The sequence below is a fragment of the Meriones unguiculatus genome, chromosome 3 (assembly GCF_030254825.1).
Source record: "Meriones unguiculatus strain TT.TT164.6M chromosome 3, Bangor_MerUng_6.1, whole genome shotgun sequence".
NCBI lineage: Eukaryota > Metazoa > Chordata > Mammalia > Rodentia > Muridae > Meriones > Meriones unguiculatus.
The window spans coordinates 669,155-688,981 of NC_083351.1; the positions used below are offsets into that span (position 1 = coordinate 669,155).

General features: G+C 43.4%; 1 protein-coding gene across 5 annotated transcripts in view; it reads right to left on the minus strand.

Annotated features, from left to right (window-relative positions):
* Nucleotides 1-1,424: 1,424 nt before the first annotated feature.
* Nucleotides 1,425-19,827, minus strand: part of Gnb1 (G protein subunit beta 1) — a 58,543-nt gene continuing 40,140 nt past the window's right edge. For 2 of the 5 annotated variants that reach the window (XM_021655568.2, XM_021655577.2), the window contains 7 exons: nt 15,374-15,437; nt 13,222-13,384; nt 9,325-9,391; nt 7,246-7,447; nt 5,306-5,522; nt 3,483-3,598; nt 1,425-3,292 (listed from right to left, as the gene is read on the minus strand). In XM_021655568.2, the coding sequence (XP_021511243.1) occupies nt 3,492-3,598; nt 5,306-5,522; nt 7,246-7,447; nt 9,325-9,391; nt 13,222-13,384; nt 15,374-15,437 (820 nt within the window). In that variant the 3' untranslated portion in view covers nt 1,425-3,292; nt 3,483-3,491. Of the gene's footprint in view, nt 3,296-3,482; nt 3,599-5,305; nt 5,523-7,245; nt 7,448-9,324; nt 9,392-13,221; nt 13,385-15,373; nt 15,438-19,827 lie in introns of all 5 variants that reach the window. The other 3 variants (XM_060378913.1, XM_060378912.1, XM_060378911.1) reach the window with 3 other exon arrangements.

The window sequence follows — 19,827 nt, forward strand, 5'->3', positions numbered from 1 at the left end:
CCTTCCAAGATAAGCCTGTGAGGAGAGGCAAAGGTGACTGGCTGCTGGCTACTCTGGGATCTTAAGGGAAAGGGAGTAGGCTACAAAGCACTGGTGGGGAAAGGCTGTATTAGAATGAAGGGGCAGTGACAGCAGTGGGAGTGCAGGCTGGACCCAGGCAAGCTCAGCCACCTTCTGATCTTAATCAGGCTCCCAGACCACGAGCGGCACTTAATGGCAGATGCTACATGTGCATGGCTGAAAATGTCTGGCCTGAAAAGGCCTGTGGCTTTGGCTTTTCTTTGTATGCTCTTTGGTTCATTCTGCTGCCCACATGTTCAAAGTGGGCATGTTTTCAATGACTGCTTGCTAAACAAGTGGGAAGGGGACTTGACATTGGCTCAGAAACAATCAACTTCCAGCTCTTCTGAGGCAGAGACACACCTGTCCTGGCTACATTCAGCCTGCTGACGGTTGGGGAGAAACATGTAAAGACATAGATTCCCGAAGAGAGAAGGTAGAGTTGGAGGTACGGTTAACCTCACCACAATACCCTCTAGTTCAAAAAGAACCTCTGTATTCGCAGTAGGGGTCGGATAGGTAAAGGCTGGCAAGTTTTTGTGAAGGACATGTTATTTACGGGAGACTGGGGGAAGATTAAACTGGCTAGGCAAACTCCTCTGTTCCGCCTGACAATCACCACAGAACAGCATGCACATAGGGAGTGGCGACTCACTTCTGAAGAGGGCACCACTGACCCTGTGCGGATTAGTCTGCTTACCAACCCCCAGCAAAGGTGGGTTGGCCCAGTCAATACCATCTGGGCATCTGAGCGAGTCAATCTTAAAACTTATTCAAGAGTAAAACTTGTATTCAGCTTAGAACTAGGCACTTCAGTGGAGTGAATGACAATGGCTAGAATGGCAGCCGAACAACTCTGGGGATGATGTTCATTCCTTAAGATGCAGTAACCTTCATTGACTGAGAAGGAAATGCTTACTCAGAGTGTCTTTAAATGGGCAGGTCCTTGGATATTTTAGTGGGGAAATAGGAAGAGGAAACCAAAGCAGCTGGCTGGTAGAGGCCAAAGGAGAAAATGGCAGATGTGCCCAGATGCTGAGGGGGAAAAGCCACTTATCCTGGAAAATAGGCCTGAGATGGATAGCATATCAGAACCTTCTAGGAACTGAGTGCCCCCCCTCCCTTTTTGAGTCAGGGTTTGGCTGTCCTGAAACTTGGTAAGTAGATCAGGCTTGTCCCAACCTCAGAGATCAGCCGGCCTTTGTCCCCGAGCAGTGTGGCTGAAGGTCTATGCTCCTGCACTAGCCTGGGCTGACACTTCTATAAGGGTCTCTCGTGATGTTATGTGACTGTCCAGTCAGCAGTTGGGGCATGTAACTTTCACACACTGAAGCTGACTCTCAAAAATAACCATCACACCAGAGTCCCTCATGTCAAACTGCTTTATTACATCTTAAATAACAGTACAGTTTAATATAGTATCTATCTTGCATCCAGCCTCCTTGCAGTACACTGACTTTAAAATTAAATACAAAAGGTGAAAAGGGTACAGGGTGCAGAGAGCTCTACAGAGTCGTTTGGTAGGAAGAGAAGGGGCTTCGCTGTATTCTTTGCCAGGTCCAGGCCTACCGCACAGTCACAGCACAGTTTTGTACAGGACGCTGCAGAAAACAGAACGGCGAAGCCACTACTGCTATGAGGGGTGCAGGATACAGGGAGAGGGAAGGGCCCACAGAACACTGCTGTCCAAACGCTGCTGCTGAGCATGGCTTGAGATGGTAACCATGAAGATCCGCATGGAGTAAAAATGGTTGCCTCGGATGCAAAAGGCTGTTCCATGGAGGCAGGCTTCCAAGAAGTGGCAAAGAGGCAGCAGAGCGGCTTTCCCCTCCCCTCCTGAATCCAACAGCAATCATTCCCAACAGGACTATTTGTTCTGTTTTTTTTAAAGTAAAGAAAACAGTGACTTATCCCACTACTCAAGTGTGTAAAGCGCTTGCTGCTTCCGATATGTGTGCAGAGTAGCAACAGTAATGGACAAAGCCGCCACGGTTACAACTTGAAGAGGTTATTTCTTAAAAGAAAAGGAACATCTAAGGACTGAGTCCTATATGCACTTTAGAGCATTTCTACAGCATGCGATTCTAAGAGTAAACCCACCCAATATGGCAAACAATCAAATTGTTTAAAATTTAACTTAGAAAGTCTGAGATCATTATTTTCAAAACATTGATTTGTACATTGTTTCATACACAAATAACCAACTGACTACCCAAGCACAGGACAGGCGCCTCTCTGGAGAACAGATCTCTTGACAGCAGGGTAGGACGGCTAGTGTCACAAGACTACAAACTTCCCTCCAACTTCACAGAAAACCCACGGTAAGAGCAGAAACTAGACAGTGAGGAGGACAAGGCAGGAGGGAGGGGTGCTGGGGATAAGTTCACTGCTGAGCAAAGAGGAAGGGTTCTGACCAAGCATTTGTGGCCATTGTAACATGTGCTTGGCTACTTTGCTTCTGATTTATTTTTTTCTTCCACTATGCTGTGTTTGTGCGAAACAGTCATCTGTGACATGAGACTTAAAAAAAAAAAAAAAAAAAAAAGGCAAGCCCCCCCGCCCCTCAAACCAAACGAAAAACAACAACAACAACAACAAAAAAACCCCCAAGCAAGCCAGGGATAAAAATGCATCATTGATAAGTCAGAGACTATCATAGGCTCTGGTTCCCTTAATTATTGAACATAAAGGAATATATTTAAGAAAGAAATCTGAATGCTTCCAAAGTCCTGCTACAAATGACTTATATTTAGAAACAATTACAGAGAAGCAAAGTCTTTCATGAATGCCACAGAACAGGATCACTGATCTAAAATCCAAATGAACTAGTAAAGAGGCGTGTCTGTCTCACAATCATACTCAGGGTTACCTTCTGGTTAACATTTTTATTGTAGTATTTCCTTTTAAAATTCACCCAAAACAAAACACCCCCCAAAACAAACAAACAAACAAACAACAAAAACAAAGTAACCCCCCAACAACAACAAAAAAGAAAGGAAACAGACACCGGCCCCGGAAGGAATGCACACTTTGTTTACAGCACAGAGATCCTTCTCTTAATGGGAGTTGTGCTCTTGGTTTCAGCAGTAAGTGAAGGAAAAAGATCTTGCCCTTTTGAAGTTCTGAGGGGAGGTGTGGGTGTCCATGTTAGTATGGTTGGATAGGACATGCTATCGCTGTAACGCTTCAAGGTTGGAATGGTCTTCCAGCCACCGTGGCATCCATCCACCTGCTGCTGTGAACAGAGCTTGGGGTCAGTGCATAAGAAAAGAAATTGAGCTCTTCCCCTGCCCTCTCTGGATCACAGGTAGGTACGCACAATACCAGATCAACAATACAGCTTTGTTAATCTACAACCTATGCAGGAAAACTTCATGTCCTGAGAAATATGTTCAACTCCACTAATGGGGCTGCTCCATTACCTACTGGCCTTAGTTCCAGATCTTGAGGAAGCTGTCCCAGGACCCCGTTGCCACAGCCATGCCATCATCAGTCACTCCCAAGCAGCTGACTCGGTTGTCGTGTCCAGCTAAGACACCTGGGAACAAAACCATCACAATCATAATCACATATGGTTTGACAGCACCTGAAAAAGCAAGGGAAGGGCACTAGGAAGAGAGAAGGTTTTAGTCCCAAGTGGAAACTACCCTTAGGCCTATGGCCAATTCCGTGATGAGAGTGACAAGGTATTTTCTGACAAGAACATGAACATAAGCTCAAGAGGACAACAGGTGATGCGCATATGCACATAATGCAGAGTCAAGAGATCCAGACCAACTTCTGTACATGTACAGAAGCTTAAAATTACACAAAGAGGCAGGCAGTGGTTTTAAAACCGGCACTTGGAAGGAGGAGACAGCTGGATCTGTGTGAGTTCCAGGCCAGCCTTCTCTATAAAACAAGTTCCAGGACAGCTAAGGCCACAGAGAAACCCTGTCTAGAAAAAATAAATAAATAATAATGTCAGCCCCCCCCCCTTCTGGTTTTTCAAAAGAGGGTTTCTCTGTATAGCCCTGGTTGGCCTGGAACTCACTCTGTTGACCAGGCTGGCCTCTAGTTCATAGACCCACCTGCCTCTGCTTCCCGAATGCTAAGTAAAGGCATGCAAACCCTCTGCCCAGCTACATAAATCTTAACCAAACCAAACCAAACCAAAACTGAACACCTATTCTCAGAGAAATTGACCACATGAACATACAAAGTCTAGAGCTGAGATCATGGAGCTGTCACATCAGATACCACTTGCCAAGACACTGTTCTCAAACAGAAACAACTTCCAGCTCCTGTAGCTATGATACACCAACTAAGCACAGGGCTGGAGGGCTCTCAGGGTCGACTTCCCTGGCCTGCAATGCCGAAGGTCAGAAACAGTTTCTTATTTATTTCTGAGACAAGGTCTATGTAGCCTGGCTGTCCTGCCTCTGCTGCTGAGTGCTGGGGTTACAGGCATGCAGCACCAAAAATGTCTTCAATTCAGCAGACTGAAAGGGTATATGAAGGCACAATGGGGACCACAAGGCTCAGGGTCACAATCCCCTCTTTCACCTTCCATCACACAGATTTTAAATATATTAAAAAATATATATATGAAAAATTTTAAATATATTAACATTTTTCAACTTGGAAGTTTAAGGCTAGCATGAGCTCAAAGGGAGACTCTTGAAACAAGAATGTTCTCATCTTTTGTCCAACTTGTATTTAACCGACTTGATTCTGATTTATAAAATTCAGGCTCTAAATTGAATGATCACCAGCACACTGTTCAACAACCTTGTAGAGAGGAAGAGGCTTGGCACTATAACAGAGGTCAAAGCTGCACAGGCCCAGAAAGCTGCAGGTGGAGCTGGTCATGGTGGCATATGCCAGGAGGCAAATGACTGAAGAGAATGGATGATCAGAAAGATGGAAAACTGAGAGTATTCACCAGTAATTCAAGCATTTGGAAGGCTGAACCAGAGACTTTTAAATTCAAGAGCACCCTGATGTATTAGAGAGTGCCGGGCTAACATGGCCACTCAGTAAGACCCTGTCTTGAAACAGCCAAGCAGGAAGAAGGGAAACGTGGACACTGGCAGCACTGCTGGGCATACTGTGACCTCATGCATCCCTCTCAGAAGAGCTTTCAGCTTTCCCTAGGCTGAGTTATGCTACAACACAAACCTAGTTTTAGCTCATCCGAGTCTCATTTCGTTGCAAAGAACCAACTTAATGTCTAGGAACACAGAAAGTCCATGTGGCCACTCACCTGCTCTGTCAGCTTTGAGGGCGTCCCAGACATTACAGTTGAAGTCGTCGTACCCAGCAAGGAGGAGGCGGCCACTCTTGGAAAAGGAAACAGATGTGATACCACAGATAATGTTGTCATGGGAGTAGGTCATGAGCTCCTGGTCCGCACGAAGGTCAAACAGCCTGCACGTAGCATCATCCGAGCCAGTGGCAAAGGCATTGCCATTGGGAAAAAACTACAAAGAGAGGGCAAATCAAGACATGTGTAAGCATTAAGGCCTGGGACACAGGTCAGCTGACAGAGCACCTGCCAAGCATAGGTGCAGTTCCAAGCACTGGAAGAGGAAAAAACGTGCAACATGGAATGGGATGCGCAGTCATCAGGAACACAGTGAAGTCAAGGTCAACCTAAAGTACGTATCAAGTTCTAGGCCATATACTGACAAAAAAACAAAAAAACAAAAAACAAGTTCAGTAAGAAATGATATTAGCTAGGCAAGAATGCAGGCAGTTCAAGGCCCGCTAGGTCTACAGAGTGAGTTCAAAACAAACAAAAAGAAGTGATGTTACTGCAACTAGTGGCATGGCTGCTGTGGAAAGGAAAACAGGTCGAGGCCCCAGCAAGAACAAAGGCTGCCAACACGGGGTGAATGGGGAAGGCAGAGGTACTGTGAGCACGGGCGCACTGCCCGTGGACTACCACTGTCACCACGGTGGACTTCAGCACAGAAAAGCAATGGGGCACTCCTAACGAGCTTCTAGTCTCTGCTTAAGAGCTGGCGGGAGAGACTTAGGGAGGAAGGAGCAACTTCCTGCTCCAGTCAACTAGACTCATCCCTTCAGGAGGTGCCACCAAGAAAGCAAGCTCTGAATTTGCCACCCCTTGGCTGGCAGGATAAACTGCTTAACACTCTAAAGCAGTTCAGGCTCTAAACTGGTCACTCTAGGGATAGGAACAGAGTAGAGCCAGCACAACATCGGAAACAAATACACAGCACAGAGTTCTCAGCTGACCTCTAAAGGCAAGGACAGAACTTGGAGTCAGTGAAAAAGGACACACCAGGCGTGAGAGCAAAGGCCTGCAATGTCAGTACTGAGGACTTTTGAGTTCCAGGTCATCCTGGCCTACATTGCTAGACCTTGTCTCAAAACAAACACAAACAAAAAAGAACAAAATTAAAAAAACTTAAAACTGTTTATTTAAAAAAGGAAGATACTGGAGAGATAGCTCAGCTGTTAAGAGCACTTACTACTCTTGCAGCAGACCAAAGTTGGGTTCCCACTGCCTGAATCAGTTGGCTCTTAACAGATTAAACCAGCTCCAGGGCATCTAACACCCTCATCTGGACTCTGTGAGCACCTGCCCTCACGCCCACATACAGACACAGACACACAAACATTTGTTTACTGTTAAATTATGTATTTCATTTACTTTATATGTATGGGTAAGTTTTGCCTGTATCACATGTGTGCGAAGCCCTTGAGACTTGAGTTATAGATACCCAGATTCTCTGGAAGGGTAGCCATTGCTCTTAATTGCTGACATACCTGTGGTGGTTTGAATGTGAATGGTCCCCAATCGGTGGAACTGTTGGGAGGTATTAAAGGGATGGCCTTGTCGGATGTGCAGTTTCAGAAGCCCACGCCCCTCGTGGCTGGCTCTCTCTCTGCCTGTGACTGTATCTCAGGGTGTAAGCGCTCAGCTATTTCTCTAGCAGCAGCTTGCCTGCTTGCTGCCATGCTCCTCGTAACTGGTGGTCATGCACTCACCCTCTCAAACTGTATGTGGTCATTAAATGCTTTTCTCTGTAAGTTGCCTTGATCATGGTGTATTGCCAAGACAACTGAAGAGTAACTAATATGTTATCTCTCCAGTCCCCAAAAAAATAAATGTATAATAACAACCCACCACAACAGTAATAATAAAGCTAAGCTCTCATGAGACACAATTAAACTCACACATATGGCATTGATGTCAGACTCGTGTCCTGTAAAGGTCTGCCGGCACATCCCTTCTCGGACATCCCAGAGCTTGGCTGAAGCGTCACAAGCACCAGAGACAAACAGTCTGGTGTCAGGAGCAAGGGACAGGCTCATGACATCTCCAGTGTGTCCAGTAAATGTGGTGGTCTGCTGGCCGGTCTCGATGTCCCACAGAGCACTGAAGCAGGAGTAAATGACAAGTAAGATCAGCCACACAAATGGGCCCACCAGCTACCTAAAGCATTCTTTTTTTAGACAGGTTTCTTTGTGTAGCCCTGGCTATCCTGGAACTCAGACTAGGCTGGCCTTGAACTCACAGATATCCACCTTCCTCTGCCTCCTGAGTGCTAGGATTAACGGTGTGTACCACCACCAGCCCAGCCAAAACAACATTTTTCATACCACCCAGGATCACAGATGGTCAGTGTGCCGCTGTGAAGACACACTTACTTGTGTAATGAGATTTCTGCTTAGGAAAAGCAAAACGAGGAAATAAACAACTACATGGATGAGTGCATGGGGGAGGCCTCACAACTGCTGCTCCCAGGTCACATGACACGAGCAGAAGGGGCCAAGCAGAGCTATGAGGTTCTACCACACAAACATATTCCTGGGCAGTTTGTGGGATAGCAGAAAGTGCTAGCCTGAAAGAAAGGAACTTGTGCAACCTGTGTTATTCCCTCTGTCGCTCCAATTTCCCACCTTCCTAGACACCAGGGAGGGAATGTTGGATAAATGAATGCTTCAGAGCAACTCTGGCCCAGCTCCTTTTCCACGGGGACCACAATCCAAAGATGGTCTTCATGGATAGACATGGTGCTTCAAAGGCCTCTGCTTGACAGTGCTAAAAGATTAGACACCAACAGCACCGCACGAAGCAGCAGCTCCCCAAGCAACAGCCCCAGGCAGCTGCTTCCGACTGTAACCTGCATGTTCCCTACTGCCTGTTCTTGTCAACCTCACCAGAAAAGCAGGCTCGGCCCAGCAATGCAAATCCCATCAGCCAGTTTCAACATAGGCATGAGGGACATAGGAAGGAAGAAGCCTGGAGCACAGAAGTGTCATACATTTCATCACAAGTAATCAACACTTGAAATCTGTGATGACTCATCTTCGTTGTCAACTGACTACATTTGGAATCAACTAAGGCCCAAGCAGCTCGGCATATTTCTTGATGGGATCATGTGAAGTGGGAAGACCCACCCTAAATCTGGGCCACACCTTCTGGTGGCAATTCACATGGGAAAGGACACTTTTCTTCGTGCCCACCTGCCTTCACTGTCAGTGGCAAGCTCATCTAGCTTACTGTTGAGACATTCTTTATGGGCATTAAAACCTACTCCAGGTTTAAGTGTAGACCAGAGACCAGCTGAGATATTTAGCTTCACTGACTTAACAACCACTAGTATCTTTACCATTTTTATCAGAAGTCCACTGCTGGCCTTGCAGGCCTGTAAGTCATGTTAATAAATCCCTCTTTAAAATACTGCTACTGACTACCCAGGCATGACCCCCCAGTGACCAGAAAAACCCACAAGGGCACCTTAAGTCTAAAATTAATATCTTAAGATAACTACCTGGTTGTTTCATTACTGAAGAAAGGGGGAAAATAAAATGACTTGAACATGTTTCCATCTACCAGTGAACAAACATAAAGAAATCTGATAGAACTGCTGTCTAAAAGCCGTACTCACGCTCACAATATACCCAGGGCTAAAATAATCCAAAAAACAACAACAACAACAACAACAACAAAAATCACATACATAAGAAAAAAATAAATGGAGAAAAGTAAAGAAAAACGGGTACTTGATATACAATTATAGTCTAAATATCTACGTTTTTATTCTCTGTTCAAAACTAAACTTTGCATATTTATAGACAGTGCAATGAATTACTCATTGCTACTTTGTGTTTTTTAGTTACCAGGCCATGATTAAATTTAAGCAGTCTTAACTAACTGACAAGAACTGTTTATCTCACAATTCTTATCCTACTAGTGTGAACTAGACCAGTGGATCTCAGGCCTCATTCTCTGCCTTGTCAGGTACTCACCAGGTGGTGTCTCCAGAGCTGGTAACTATCTGATTGTCATCCAGGAACCGGCAACAGGACAGATAACCTGGAAAAGAACATACCCAAATGAAAACCCAAGTCTAGCAATTCCCAATCCTATGATCTTCTCAATGTAAAAACTATGGTATTGAAAATACCCAGAACTTGTGTTTTTGTTGGGAGCACTGACTATCACAGTGTGGGTGAAACTATAGCTAGGCAGAATCAAGGACAAGACAATGCTTCAGACAGACCCACACCCTGCATAGTACACAATAGTAAGCCTTGCCTATGGAACGCCTGAATCTTGGATCTGCCTTTCTATCTTAAGGCAGGGATTTTCTTTCCTTTTATCTTCATGTGCTTGCTCAACATTCTTCTTCCCCTCTCTCTCTTTTTTCTTTTCTGAGACAGGGTTTCTCTATGTAGTCTTGGCTGTCCTGGACTCACTTTGTATACCAGGCTGGCCTATAATCCCAAGTGCTGGGATTACAGGCCTGTGCCACCAGGCCTGGCGGCTCATTTACTTATTGAAAAAGAACTGTTTCAGAGGATGGTGGGAAAGCTGGGACACGAAGGAGCCCAGAACCTCCTTGTTCTGAGTAATGGAATCAAGGTAGAAAGGGCTTACAGGCCAACCAAAAGGACAGGAAACCATGATGGAACAGCCAGACCCATGGTAAGAACCGTGGAAATGTATAGTGGGAAGACTCCAAAAACACAGGTTGAGTGGGGCTTGCCCTTTTAAGAGCTGTGAGATGGAGTATGCATGAAAAAGCTATGTTCCTGCTGACACTCACTGGAAGGATTGCTTGGAAACTGTAGACAGAGACAATGAAAGCCTGTCTCAAAATATAACAAAAATTTTGAGGGAGAAGAATAAAATAAATCATTGAAAAATGAAGTGGGCTGGTATCAAGTCATTTAGTTTCTCTAGAGAGGAGTAGTAAAATCTGCCAGGTAAATGAACAAATCACAAATGGTTACATAAAATTACACAAGAGGAGCCAGGGATCAGCTGCTACAATTATAGACATCTTACAGTTACTTCTTACAATTATTCAAAAACACGAGAAGTAATCTTGTTATAAATAAAAGGACAGAAAACCTCAGTGTGTGTGCACACACAGTGTGTGTGTGTGTAGAGGGATCTTTTAAAATAAAAACATATAAGAATTCTCAAGTTGAAAAGACCATTTGACATAAAAGCCATCTTTCCATGGCTCAGCAGCCCGGTTTGCATTCTTGCATCTATTCTTAGGTTTGGTTCGCTCAAATGCTGGCCATTACTAGGCTGATGTGAAGGAAAGGTGTTGTCTACTTTGATGGCAAACTGGAGAAATTAGCCTCCAAGCCATAGAAGCCATCTTACCAACTTGGCAAAGATATAATTTATGGGTTCCACAATGACTAGAAAGTCAAACATCTTGTCACATCACAATCAAACTGCTTATGCTTAAAATCAAAGACACACCTTTAATGTGTTTTGTTTGTTGTTTTCTTTTTAAAATTTGAAGACTGAAAAGATGGCTCCGTGATTAGGAATACTGGCTACTTTTCTAGAGGACTCACCAACACAACATTCCTATCTTAACTGCAGTTCCAGGAGAGACCGACACCCTTTCTCTGGCTTTGCATCAACATTCATGCAGGGGAAAGACCCTTACACAATAAGATGACAGTCAACCCAATATTCTCTATGTCCAGCAAAAATATCTTTCAGGAATAAAAGTCAAGGACGTCGAGGACAAGCAAGACGAATCAGTGTGTACAAGTGCTTATTGCTAAGCGTGACTATCTGATTTTGATTTGCAGGATTGACACGGTGGAAGGGAAGTGATAACTTCCCACAAGTTGTCCTTTTTTTTTTTTTAAGATTTATTTATTTATGTATTTATCTATTTATTATGTATACAGTGTTCTGCCTCATTATAGATGGTTGTAAGCCACCATGTGGTTGCTGGGAATTGAACTCAGGGCCTCTGGAAGAGCAGACAGTGCTCTTAACCTCTGAGCCATCCCTCCAGCTCACAAGTTATCCTTTTAACTACCCGTGCACACACAGAGGTCAAGGGCTGGCAAGATGGATCAGTGGGTAAAGGGAACTTGCTCCCACACCAGAGTTTGATTTTCAGAACCCATGCAGAGATGGCAGGAGAGAACCAACTCCATAGAATTATCCTTGATCTCCATATGCATGACAGCCCCACCATGCAAATAAACACAATAAAAATAATTTAGCCCAGAGGTGGTGGTGCATGCCTTTAACCTCAGCTCCTGGGAGGTGGAGACAGGCGGATCTCTGAGTTTGAAGCCAGTTTGGTCTACAAAGCCAGTTCTAGGACAGCCAGCGGTACAAACATAAACCCAAACCAAACAACCAAACAACAACAAACAAACAAAAATAAAAACAAAACGAAGGCCAAACAGACCTTTTCTAAAAATTAAGGTTTCTCACCAGCAGCCTACCCTAAACACTGTGAACTCATCTGGGCTTCAGTTAACCCATGTGAAACCTAGAAAATTCCAGAACAAACCAACCAACCAACCAAACAATCGTACTGCCATGAGTTAAAAAAAAAAAAAAAAAAAATCAGTTCTCAAATAGCATTCATTACAGTGTATTGCTATAATAGTGCTATCTTACTAGCTGTTGTGTTAATCTCTTCTTATATAGGGACTGGCATCACCCACACTTTAAGCACTAAGAGGCAGCCTGCGGCATTTGTCCAAGGGCAGGAGTATACGCTTAAGGCAGTAGACATCCAGAGGAGGGAATGCACGACAGGAGACATCATGACCGTGGTAAGTGTATGTGAGACTATGCGACTCTTTAAACAGAACACTGTCCCCAGGCATGGTGGTGCACACTTGGAATTACAGCACTAAGGAAGCAGAGGGAAAAGGATGCAGAGGAGCTACAAATAGAATAACACAAAAGAAGGCAGAAAAAAGGGAAAAGAACAAAAACAGATAAGAGTACCAGCCTTATATCAGAACCAACTCCAACAGAGCAACACTTGGGATTGTTCTGTTGAACATCAATAAAAAGCAGCATTTAGGGGAAATGAATTTCAAATTTTCTTTCTTTTTTTACTTCAAAATTTCAATGTGATTCTTTCTGACTTATCAATAAGTAATATGATCTTCCCAAGATGCTGGCTAGCAGCAATGAACTGAAGCTCTCAGTCATGATGTGAGAATGTTAAACAGGCATGTAAAGTGTCCTAGGCTACAATGATGTATCGGGCCATCACAGCACCTAGGAGACAGAGGTGGGCAAATTTCTGTGAGTTCCAGGCCAGCCTGATCTACATAAGATAAGAAAGAGAATGTATGGCAGGCTAGACAAAGTCAACATAGTTCAATGGCTGGTATTCTAAGAGCTCAAGGGGTGTTGTCAGTACACACTAAGGGACACAAATTTTGAGGACAGCCATTGAGAGAAAATACTATGATGGGACCTTCTTCTTTGGAAATGTAGTAGTTCTAAATGCAAAGTGAATTTCTGGCAATACAATATGCACCCAACATTTTCATGCTGGCCACATTCAAAAGACCTGAACAGACCACAGACTCTCTTCTATAGGCTATGCACATGAACACAAGCTTAGATTAGGAGACTTCCTATGTTAAAGGGATGGAAGGCAGTTTAAAGCAGGACTGAAATAACAATCTTTTGAAAAATGGTAGCTACTAACTGTAAAGAGAACAAAAGAGCTAGCTGAAGAAACCAATTTACAGGGAAAGGCATATTGGGCCTGGCTTGGTTTCACTTTCAGAAAGTTTCTGGCTATTACCATAACTTTTACTTGAACCAATGATCAACAAGTCAAAGAAACAGTATGTACCCAGGAAGCAGCTCACAGTATTGAAAGGTTAAGATGAGAGGTGTACCTGTATGTCCTGCCAGCTCGCGACTCACGCGCACATTCCCTTCACGAGTTTTCAGATTGTAAATGGAGCAGATATTATCCAGGCCACCACAGGCCACGTAATTCCCGGAAGGAGCATATGCACAGGTCATGACCCAAGAGGAACGCAGAGGGATGGCATGAACCTAGATGATAACACACACAGGCATTATGTTCAGGAAAATGTAACTACAAGTTGGGTGTGTGGCACATGCCTTTAATCCCAGCATTCAGGAGGCACAGGTAGGTAGATCTTTGAGTTTGAGGCCAGCCTGGTTTACATACTGTTCTAAGACAGTCAGGGCTACATAGTAGGACTGTCCCAAAAAATAAATTAGCTAGTAGATGGGTGTGATGGCACATACCAGTGGGCTTAGCACTTGGAAGGCTAAGAGAGAGAGCACAAGAGTTCCTGTTCTGTTTTTCTCTTTTGGTCCTGAGAATTAACTGAGCCTTGTCTACTAGGCAAGGTTTCACCACCAAGCTGTGTATCACTAGCCCTAATGACTCATGTGAGGACACCTTGGGCTACACATTGTGAGACACCATTTCAAAAAAATATATATTTGTATTTTTAACAATTTAAGGAAGAATGTTAATGATTTTTAGGATTTACTTACTTCTCCCTTTAATTCTATCAAAATGGCCATGGGGGTGGGAAAGAGAGAGAGAGAGAAAGAGAAAGCCAGGCATGGTGATTCATACTAATCCTAGGAGACAGTAACCAGTTTATATTCTCTCTCTCTCTCTCTCTCTCTCTCTCTCTCACACACACACACACACACACACACACACACACCACACACTCCCTGAAATAACCTAACTGTACATTGGTAACATAATTTTGTTTAGATAAAGCTTGAGGACTCCTTGTCTCTGTCTTCCAAATGCCAGACTTACACACTGGCCACCACATTCAGAATTTAAATGGCTCTCTCTTTTTTACTGACACTATATTCTGAAGCAAGGTCTCATATATAGTTCAGGATGGTTTCAACTTTGCTATGTGAATAACGATAATCTTGACTGCTTGGTCCTGCTGTTTCCATTTCTCAAATGCTTGACTATGAGCATGTACCATCACACCCAGCACAATTTATTTCAACATAAGAAAAGTGAATTTAATCCGGAGATTTGTGCCTATCAGCCAGACATTCTACCCAGTATGTGTGGGTCTTCTCTTTTTCTTCCCTCCTTTGATGACATCTTGTATGCTAAGTTTGGTCTTCTGGGCTTACTTACCTTAGACTCTACCTCTGTGCTGGGTTACACTGTGTTTATTTTTGTGGCTCTGGGAATCAAACCCAGGGAATTACGCCTGGTAAGCAAGTACTCTACCACTGACCTACATTCCCAACCTCAACCACATCTTAAAGTATACTGTATTTTAGATCCTCTCTCTCTTCTCTTCTCTCCCACTGCCCCCAAAAAGGGTTTCTCCGTGTCGCCTGTGTATCCTGGAGTCACTCTGTACAATAGGCTGGCCTCAAACTCACAGCGACCCACCTGCCTCTGCCTCCCTGAGTGCTGAGATAGGAGCTTGTTTTGATCACTCCAAGCATGGACCTGGTACTTCCAGGAATGGCGCACCCTCTCGGGGGAATAAAGTAGTTTAAAAATAAGAACTTGTGGGTTGGAGAGATGGCTTGGCAGTTAAGAGCACTTGGCTGCTCTTCCAGAGGTCCTGAAGAGTTCAATTCCCAGCAACCACATGGTGGCTCATAACCATGAGACCTGATGCCCTCTTCTGGCGTATAGGTGTGCATGCAGGTAGAGCATTCATATACATAACATAAAATTAAAATTAAAAAATGCAAAGTGTGTGCCAGCATGCCAGGCTTAGATTATCTCTTACCAAAACAAAACAAACTACTAATACAAATGGAATTTCCACTTCAGTATTCTTAGAAGTAAGTTAGGAGAGTTCCCAGGGTGAACTAGGACTGGAAGTTAGTTCTTCTACAAAGACACGGAGGCACTCTGCTCCTATCTACATGGTGGGACAGGACCCACAGCACAGCAGTGTGCTAAACTCAAGGGGCCAGCAACACGAGCTCATCTTTTGTCCTCACAAAAACTTGTGAGTTGTCATGAACAGACTGTTAGTGTTCCAGGGAGACTCTCGCATCACCCACCTTGTTTGTGGTGTAGCTGTCCCAGATGATGAGTTTTCCATCCTGAGAGGCACTGACAAGGAGCCTGCAGAAAAGAGAAAGGAAAAGAACAAACATACATATAAATCCTGGTGATGTCCAACTAGAGCTTTAAAACTACATTTGCTTAGAATTAAATACACTTAATCATAGGAAAAAGAGGATCTAAATGCTGGATCAATATGAGATCATGACTGGTGTCAGATAACCGCAGTTCGACCCTGGGGACACCTGGGTAATCAGACTACCAACTCTTTTATCACCTGAGGCTGGTACTGACTTGTTTCTGCAAGGTTTTATTTGTTTGTCTTTTGAGACAGAGCTTCTCTGTATAGCTTTCTCTGTCCTTATGGAGATCTACCTGCCTCTGCCTCCTGAGTGCTAGGATTAAAGGCATGAACCACTATGTTTGGCGAAAGGTTTCTTTTTTCACTCCAAATTAAATTAGATACACAGATTGGTCCAGAGTCATAAGTAGTATCAAATATTTAGAATACAGTTTTGTTCGGACACAAAAAAAGCTTGAATATTATGAGAAAAGCTTTGAAACACTCCCCACTCAGGAACCATTTTAATCCATTCTCAATATCCTGTCCTGCCTGATTAGTTTTTTGTTGTTGTTGATACAAGATAGTCAGTGAAGGAAGAAGGGCCCTCAACTGAGAAAATACCTTCGTCCTATTGGCTTAAAGGTAATTTTCTTGATTAAAAACTGGTGTAAGAGGGGCCAGCTTACTGTGGGGGCAGTACCATCCTTTGACAAATGGTCCAGGATGGCATAAGAAAGCAGGCTAAGTACTACCTAAAGAAAAGCTAGTGAACAGTATTCCTTTGTGGTCTTTGCTGATCTCCTTTGACAATGGATACAGCTGAAAGCTGAAATAAACTCAGGTGGCTCTTGCTTGTAGTACTTCATTACACCAATAGAAATCAAACTGGAACATCCCCTGAGCTGGAATGGTAGTATAACATTGCAATCCATGAATGTGGGAAGTGGAGACAACATGACTGAGAGCGTTCAAGACCTGACTTGACTGTGTAACGACTCTGGGGCCCAGACTTATGCCTTAAAACCAAAGGAAAACAAATACCACCAAACTTCCCAGGCTGAGACAATATTAGAACACCTCTATAAAACTAATTAGTCTCTACCTGTGTGTTAGTAATATGACAAATGACAGCAGAATTGCACATGGTCAGGCAAAAGAGACCACCCATTCTAGCAAATTACGAACTGCTCATGACTCCGTCCTGGTTCAGGGCAGCTGTGCTAAGTTTGGAATCTGCTGTTCTCTCTATTTTATCTGGAAAGCAATCTGAGTGAGAGTAATCCTGGGAACCATAGCTACTCAGACATAAGGTTTATATAAAAATTCCTATAGAATGTGTTGTTTTGTTTCAAGGAAAAATGAGAGGTTCCTACGGGTCCACAAAGAACTATTTTTTTTCAATGAAATAGCGACATAGATTTTAATTTCAAATGTCTAAAAAAAACATTTTAGACATTTCATTTATAAGTATATTTGGGCATATTTAGATTTCTGAAGCTGAATAAAGAAAGACTGAGGTAAAACTCAACCATGTCATTCTGAGCCCTTTGACACTTACTAAAACCATGCTTTTTTTGTTTGATTTGCCCTTTTAAGACAGGATCTCTCTCTGGTAGCTCGGACTCTCCTGGAACTTACAGGTACAGCAGGCTGACCTCGAACTTACAGAAGTTTATTATCTCTGCCTCAGAAGAGCTTGCACTAAAGCTGTGTATCATCACACCCTGTCAAGCCATGCTTTGAGATATAAATTTCCTTTATAAAAAAACAGCATGTATGTGACAAGATATAAAATCCCTTTCAATCCTTTGTCACAAAATTTATCACAGAACTGGGCAGGTACCAAGACTGTTGCTTTTCAGCTACTTTTCCCCCTCCCCCCTTTTCAATTGTTCAGACTGAATTCAGGGTCTCCTGTACAAGTAAACTATACTTTACAAATGAGTTGCACCTCAGCTCTCTGGAGCCTTGGGAATACAAGGCAAACTCAACTACCAAGCCAGACCTCTGCCTCCTCAGATGATTCTTTTACTTTTTCTGGAGACAGGGTGCGGTGCAGCTGAGGATGAAATTGTACCCCTTCCATGGTGCTCAAAGCCCACTTTTGTACACACGCCCAGTCATCAAAGCTAAGGTGCTTTCTACCACCTCCACACTACAGGATAAGGCCCCTTTGCTGCTCTGCTTCTGTCTGGCCTTTTTGAGCCGCTAGGCAAGGGAATTAAGAGACATCTATAGCAGCTCATCCTCTGACGTAAAAAGTCACCTTCAGAGAGTTCAATAATTGCTAACTCAGTAAAGAATTAAAACAATGCTAAGCTGTGAGCTGATCCTCCAGAAGGTGAAAGAAGACACGCCTTCTAATATCAGGTCACATAACTTGGAGGAACCAACATTGTATTGTCTGAAGTCTTTTCCTTTCTGTCCTCCAACAGCGATAACTAAAAACTAGCCACCACACAGCCCAAACCTCACACATTCTTCATTTTTCTAGGAGGAGGATCCAGCCAAAGAAACCTCACCAGGCTCTGGAATGGAGAATGGGGAATAAAAGAACTCACAGAACTGGAAATCTTGAATATTATTGTTATTATTACAATAATAACAATATTATTATTGTAATTATTACAATAATAACAATATTATTATTGTTATTATTATATAGAATATATATTATTATATAAAATCTTGAATATTATTGTTATTATTGAATATTATTACAAACTAAATTTTAGTGCTGGAGAGATGGCTCATGCACACCTTTAATCACAGTACTCAGGAGGCAAAGGCAGGAGGATCTCTGAGTTTGAGGCCACCCTCATCTACAGTTTCAGGACAGCCAGGGCTACACAGAGAAACCCTGTCCTAAAAGACAAAACACCCCCCAAACATACCCACACAGCAAAATAACTGATGACCAGGAACCCACACAGTGGTAGAATAAGAGAACTGATATACGGTGTGTGTGTGTCCCTCACTCAGAAGCCAAAAGAAGACTAGTTGCCCTGCTCTATCACCCTGCCTTACTCCTCTGCAGCGGAGCCTCTCACAGAACCTGGACCTCATCATTTTCAGCTACGGCAAGTGATCTCAAGCACTCTTCTGTCTCTACCTTACTGCAGCACCAGGGTTAAGCATTTGGCCATGATCAGTTTTTACACGTGTGCTGGGGATCTAAACTCAGGTCTTCAAGCTTGTAGTGCAAGCACTCTTACCCACTAAGCTCTTCCCAGTCCACCCATGTATAAAGCCAGACAAATTACCAATTGACACAATGAACTGTAGCCTTGAGTCATAGGAAAGATTCTTGTCAGTAACTTTTTTCTTTTTCTTTCCTTTTGGATAGTCTCAATATGCAAGCCTGGCTGGTCTAAAACTCACTATATAGACCAGGCTGCCTCTGCCTCCCAAGTACTGGGATTAAAGACTTTTTCCATGGCACCAAACTCAATAACCTTTCATTAAGAAGGCAAAAAAAAAATAAAAAATAAAAAAAAAAGAAAATGATGTAAGAGGTAGGGGTTATACATATCCAGAACACCTCCCTAAATAGCTACTTTGGATTTTAAGATCCAACCACCGACTAGGCAGAAAGTATGCTCATCTAAAACAATCCCAAAATATTGTTTTGGAAGGTTTTATTTGCTTTTTAAAATAGGGTTTGGTTTTATGCAGCTCTACAGCTGAGACTGATCTTGTGCATCTTGGATCCTCCTGCCTGGTGTTCTGGGATTACAGGCATGCACCCTCTCAACCCTTTAGTTTACACTTTACCAGCAATAGCCCCAGGTGTAGAGCATGCTAAGCTACTACTCTGTTAACTTAACAGCTCCATTGTATTGATTGAGTGATCTTTTCAGGGTCTCAGGGGTATGTTGTCTAGTTCAAAAAATAATAGCAAAACAAATCTCACGCTCCCTGAGTACCACCCAAGAAAAAGAGCAGACTAAAAGTCACTCACAAGCCTCCCTCGGGTCTCTTGCTCACAAGAACATCACGATTCTGAACCTGGTGTCCTGCTGACACACACACTTTCCTTCTGACCCGTAGTTTCTGTCTTAAGCAAACTCATGCTTAAGACTAAATGGACCGTAAGGCTTCCTACCTCATGCTAACTGACCTTAACTGCACAGGCCAAATACCTGTCCTTAGATCTTTGAATACACCTGCCTGCAGCACACACTTACCTCCCAAGACAGCCCATCGAATGCCTGACTGCTGAAAGATGATACAATTTCTCAAGACCAGACTCCCAATCCAGGGCTACTGAATAATGCACAGCTATTGTTATATTCTCACACATGGAAGAAAAGATGCAGGTCACAACCTACTAGCTGCCACTTACCTTTGATAAAGCATTCTTTGATGGATTGATTAGTAAGACTA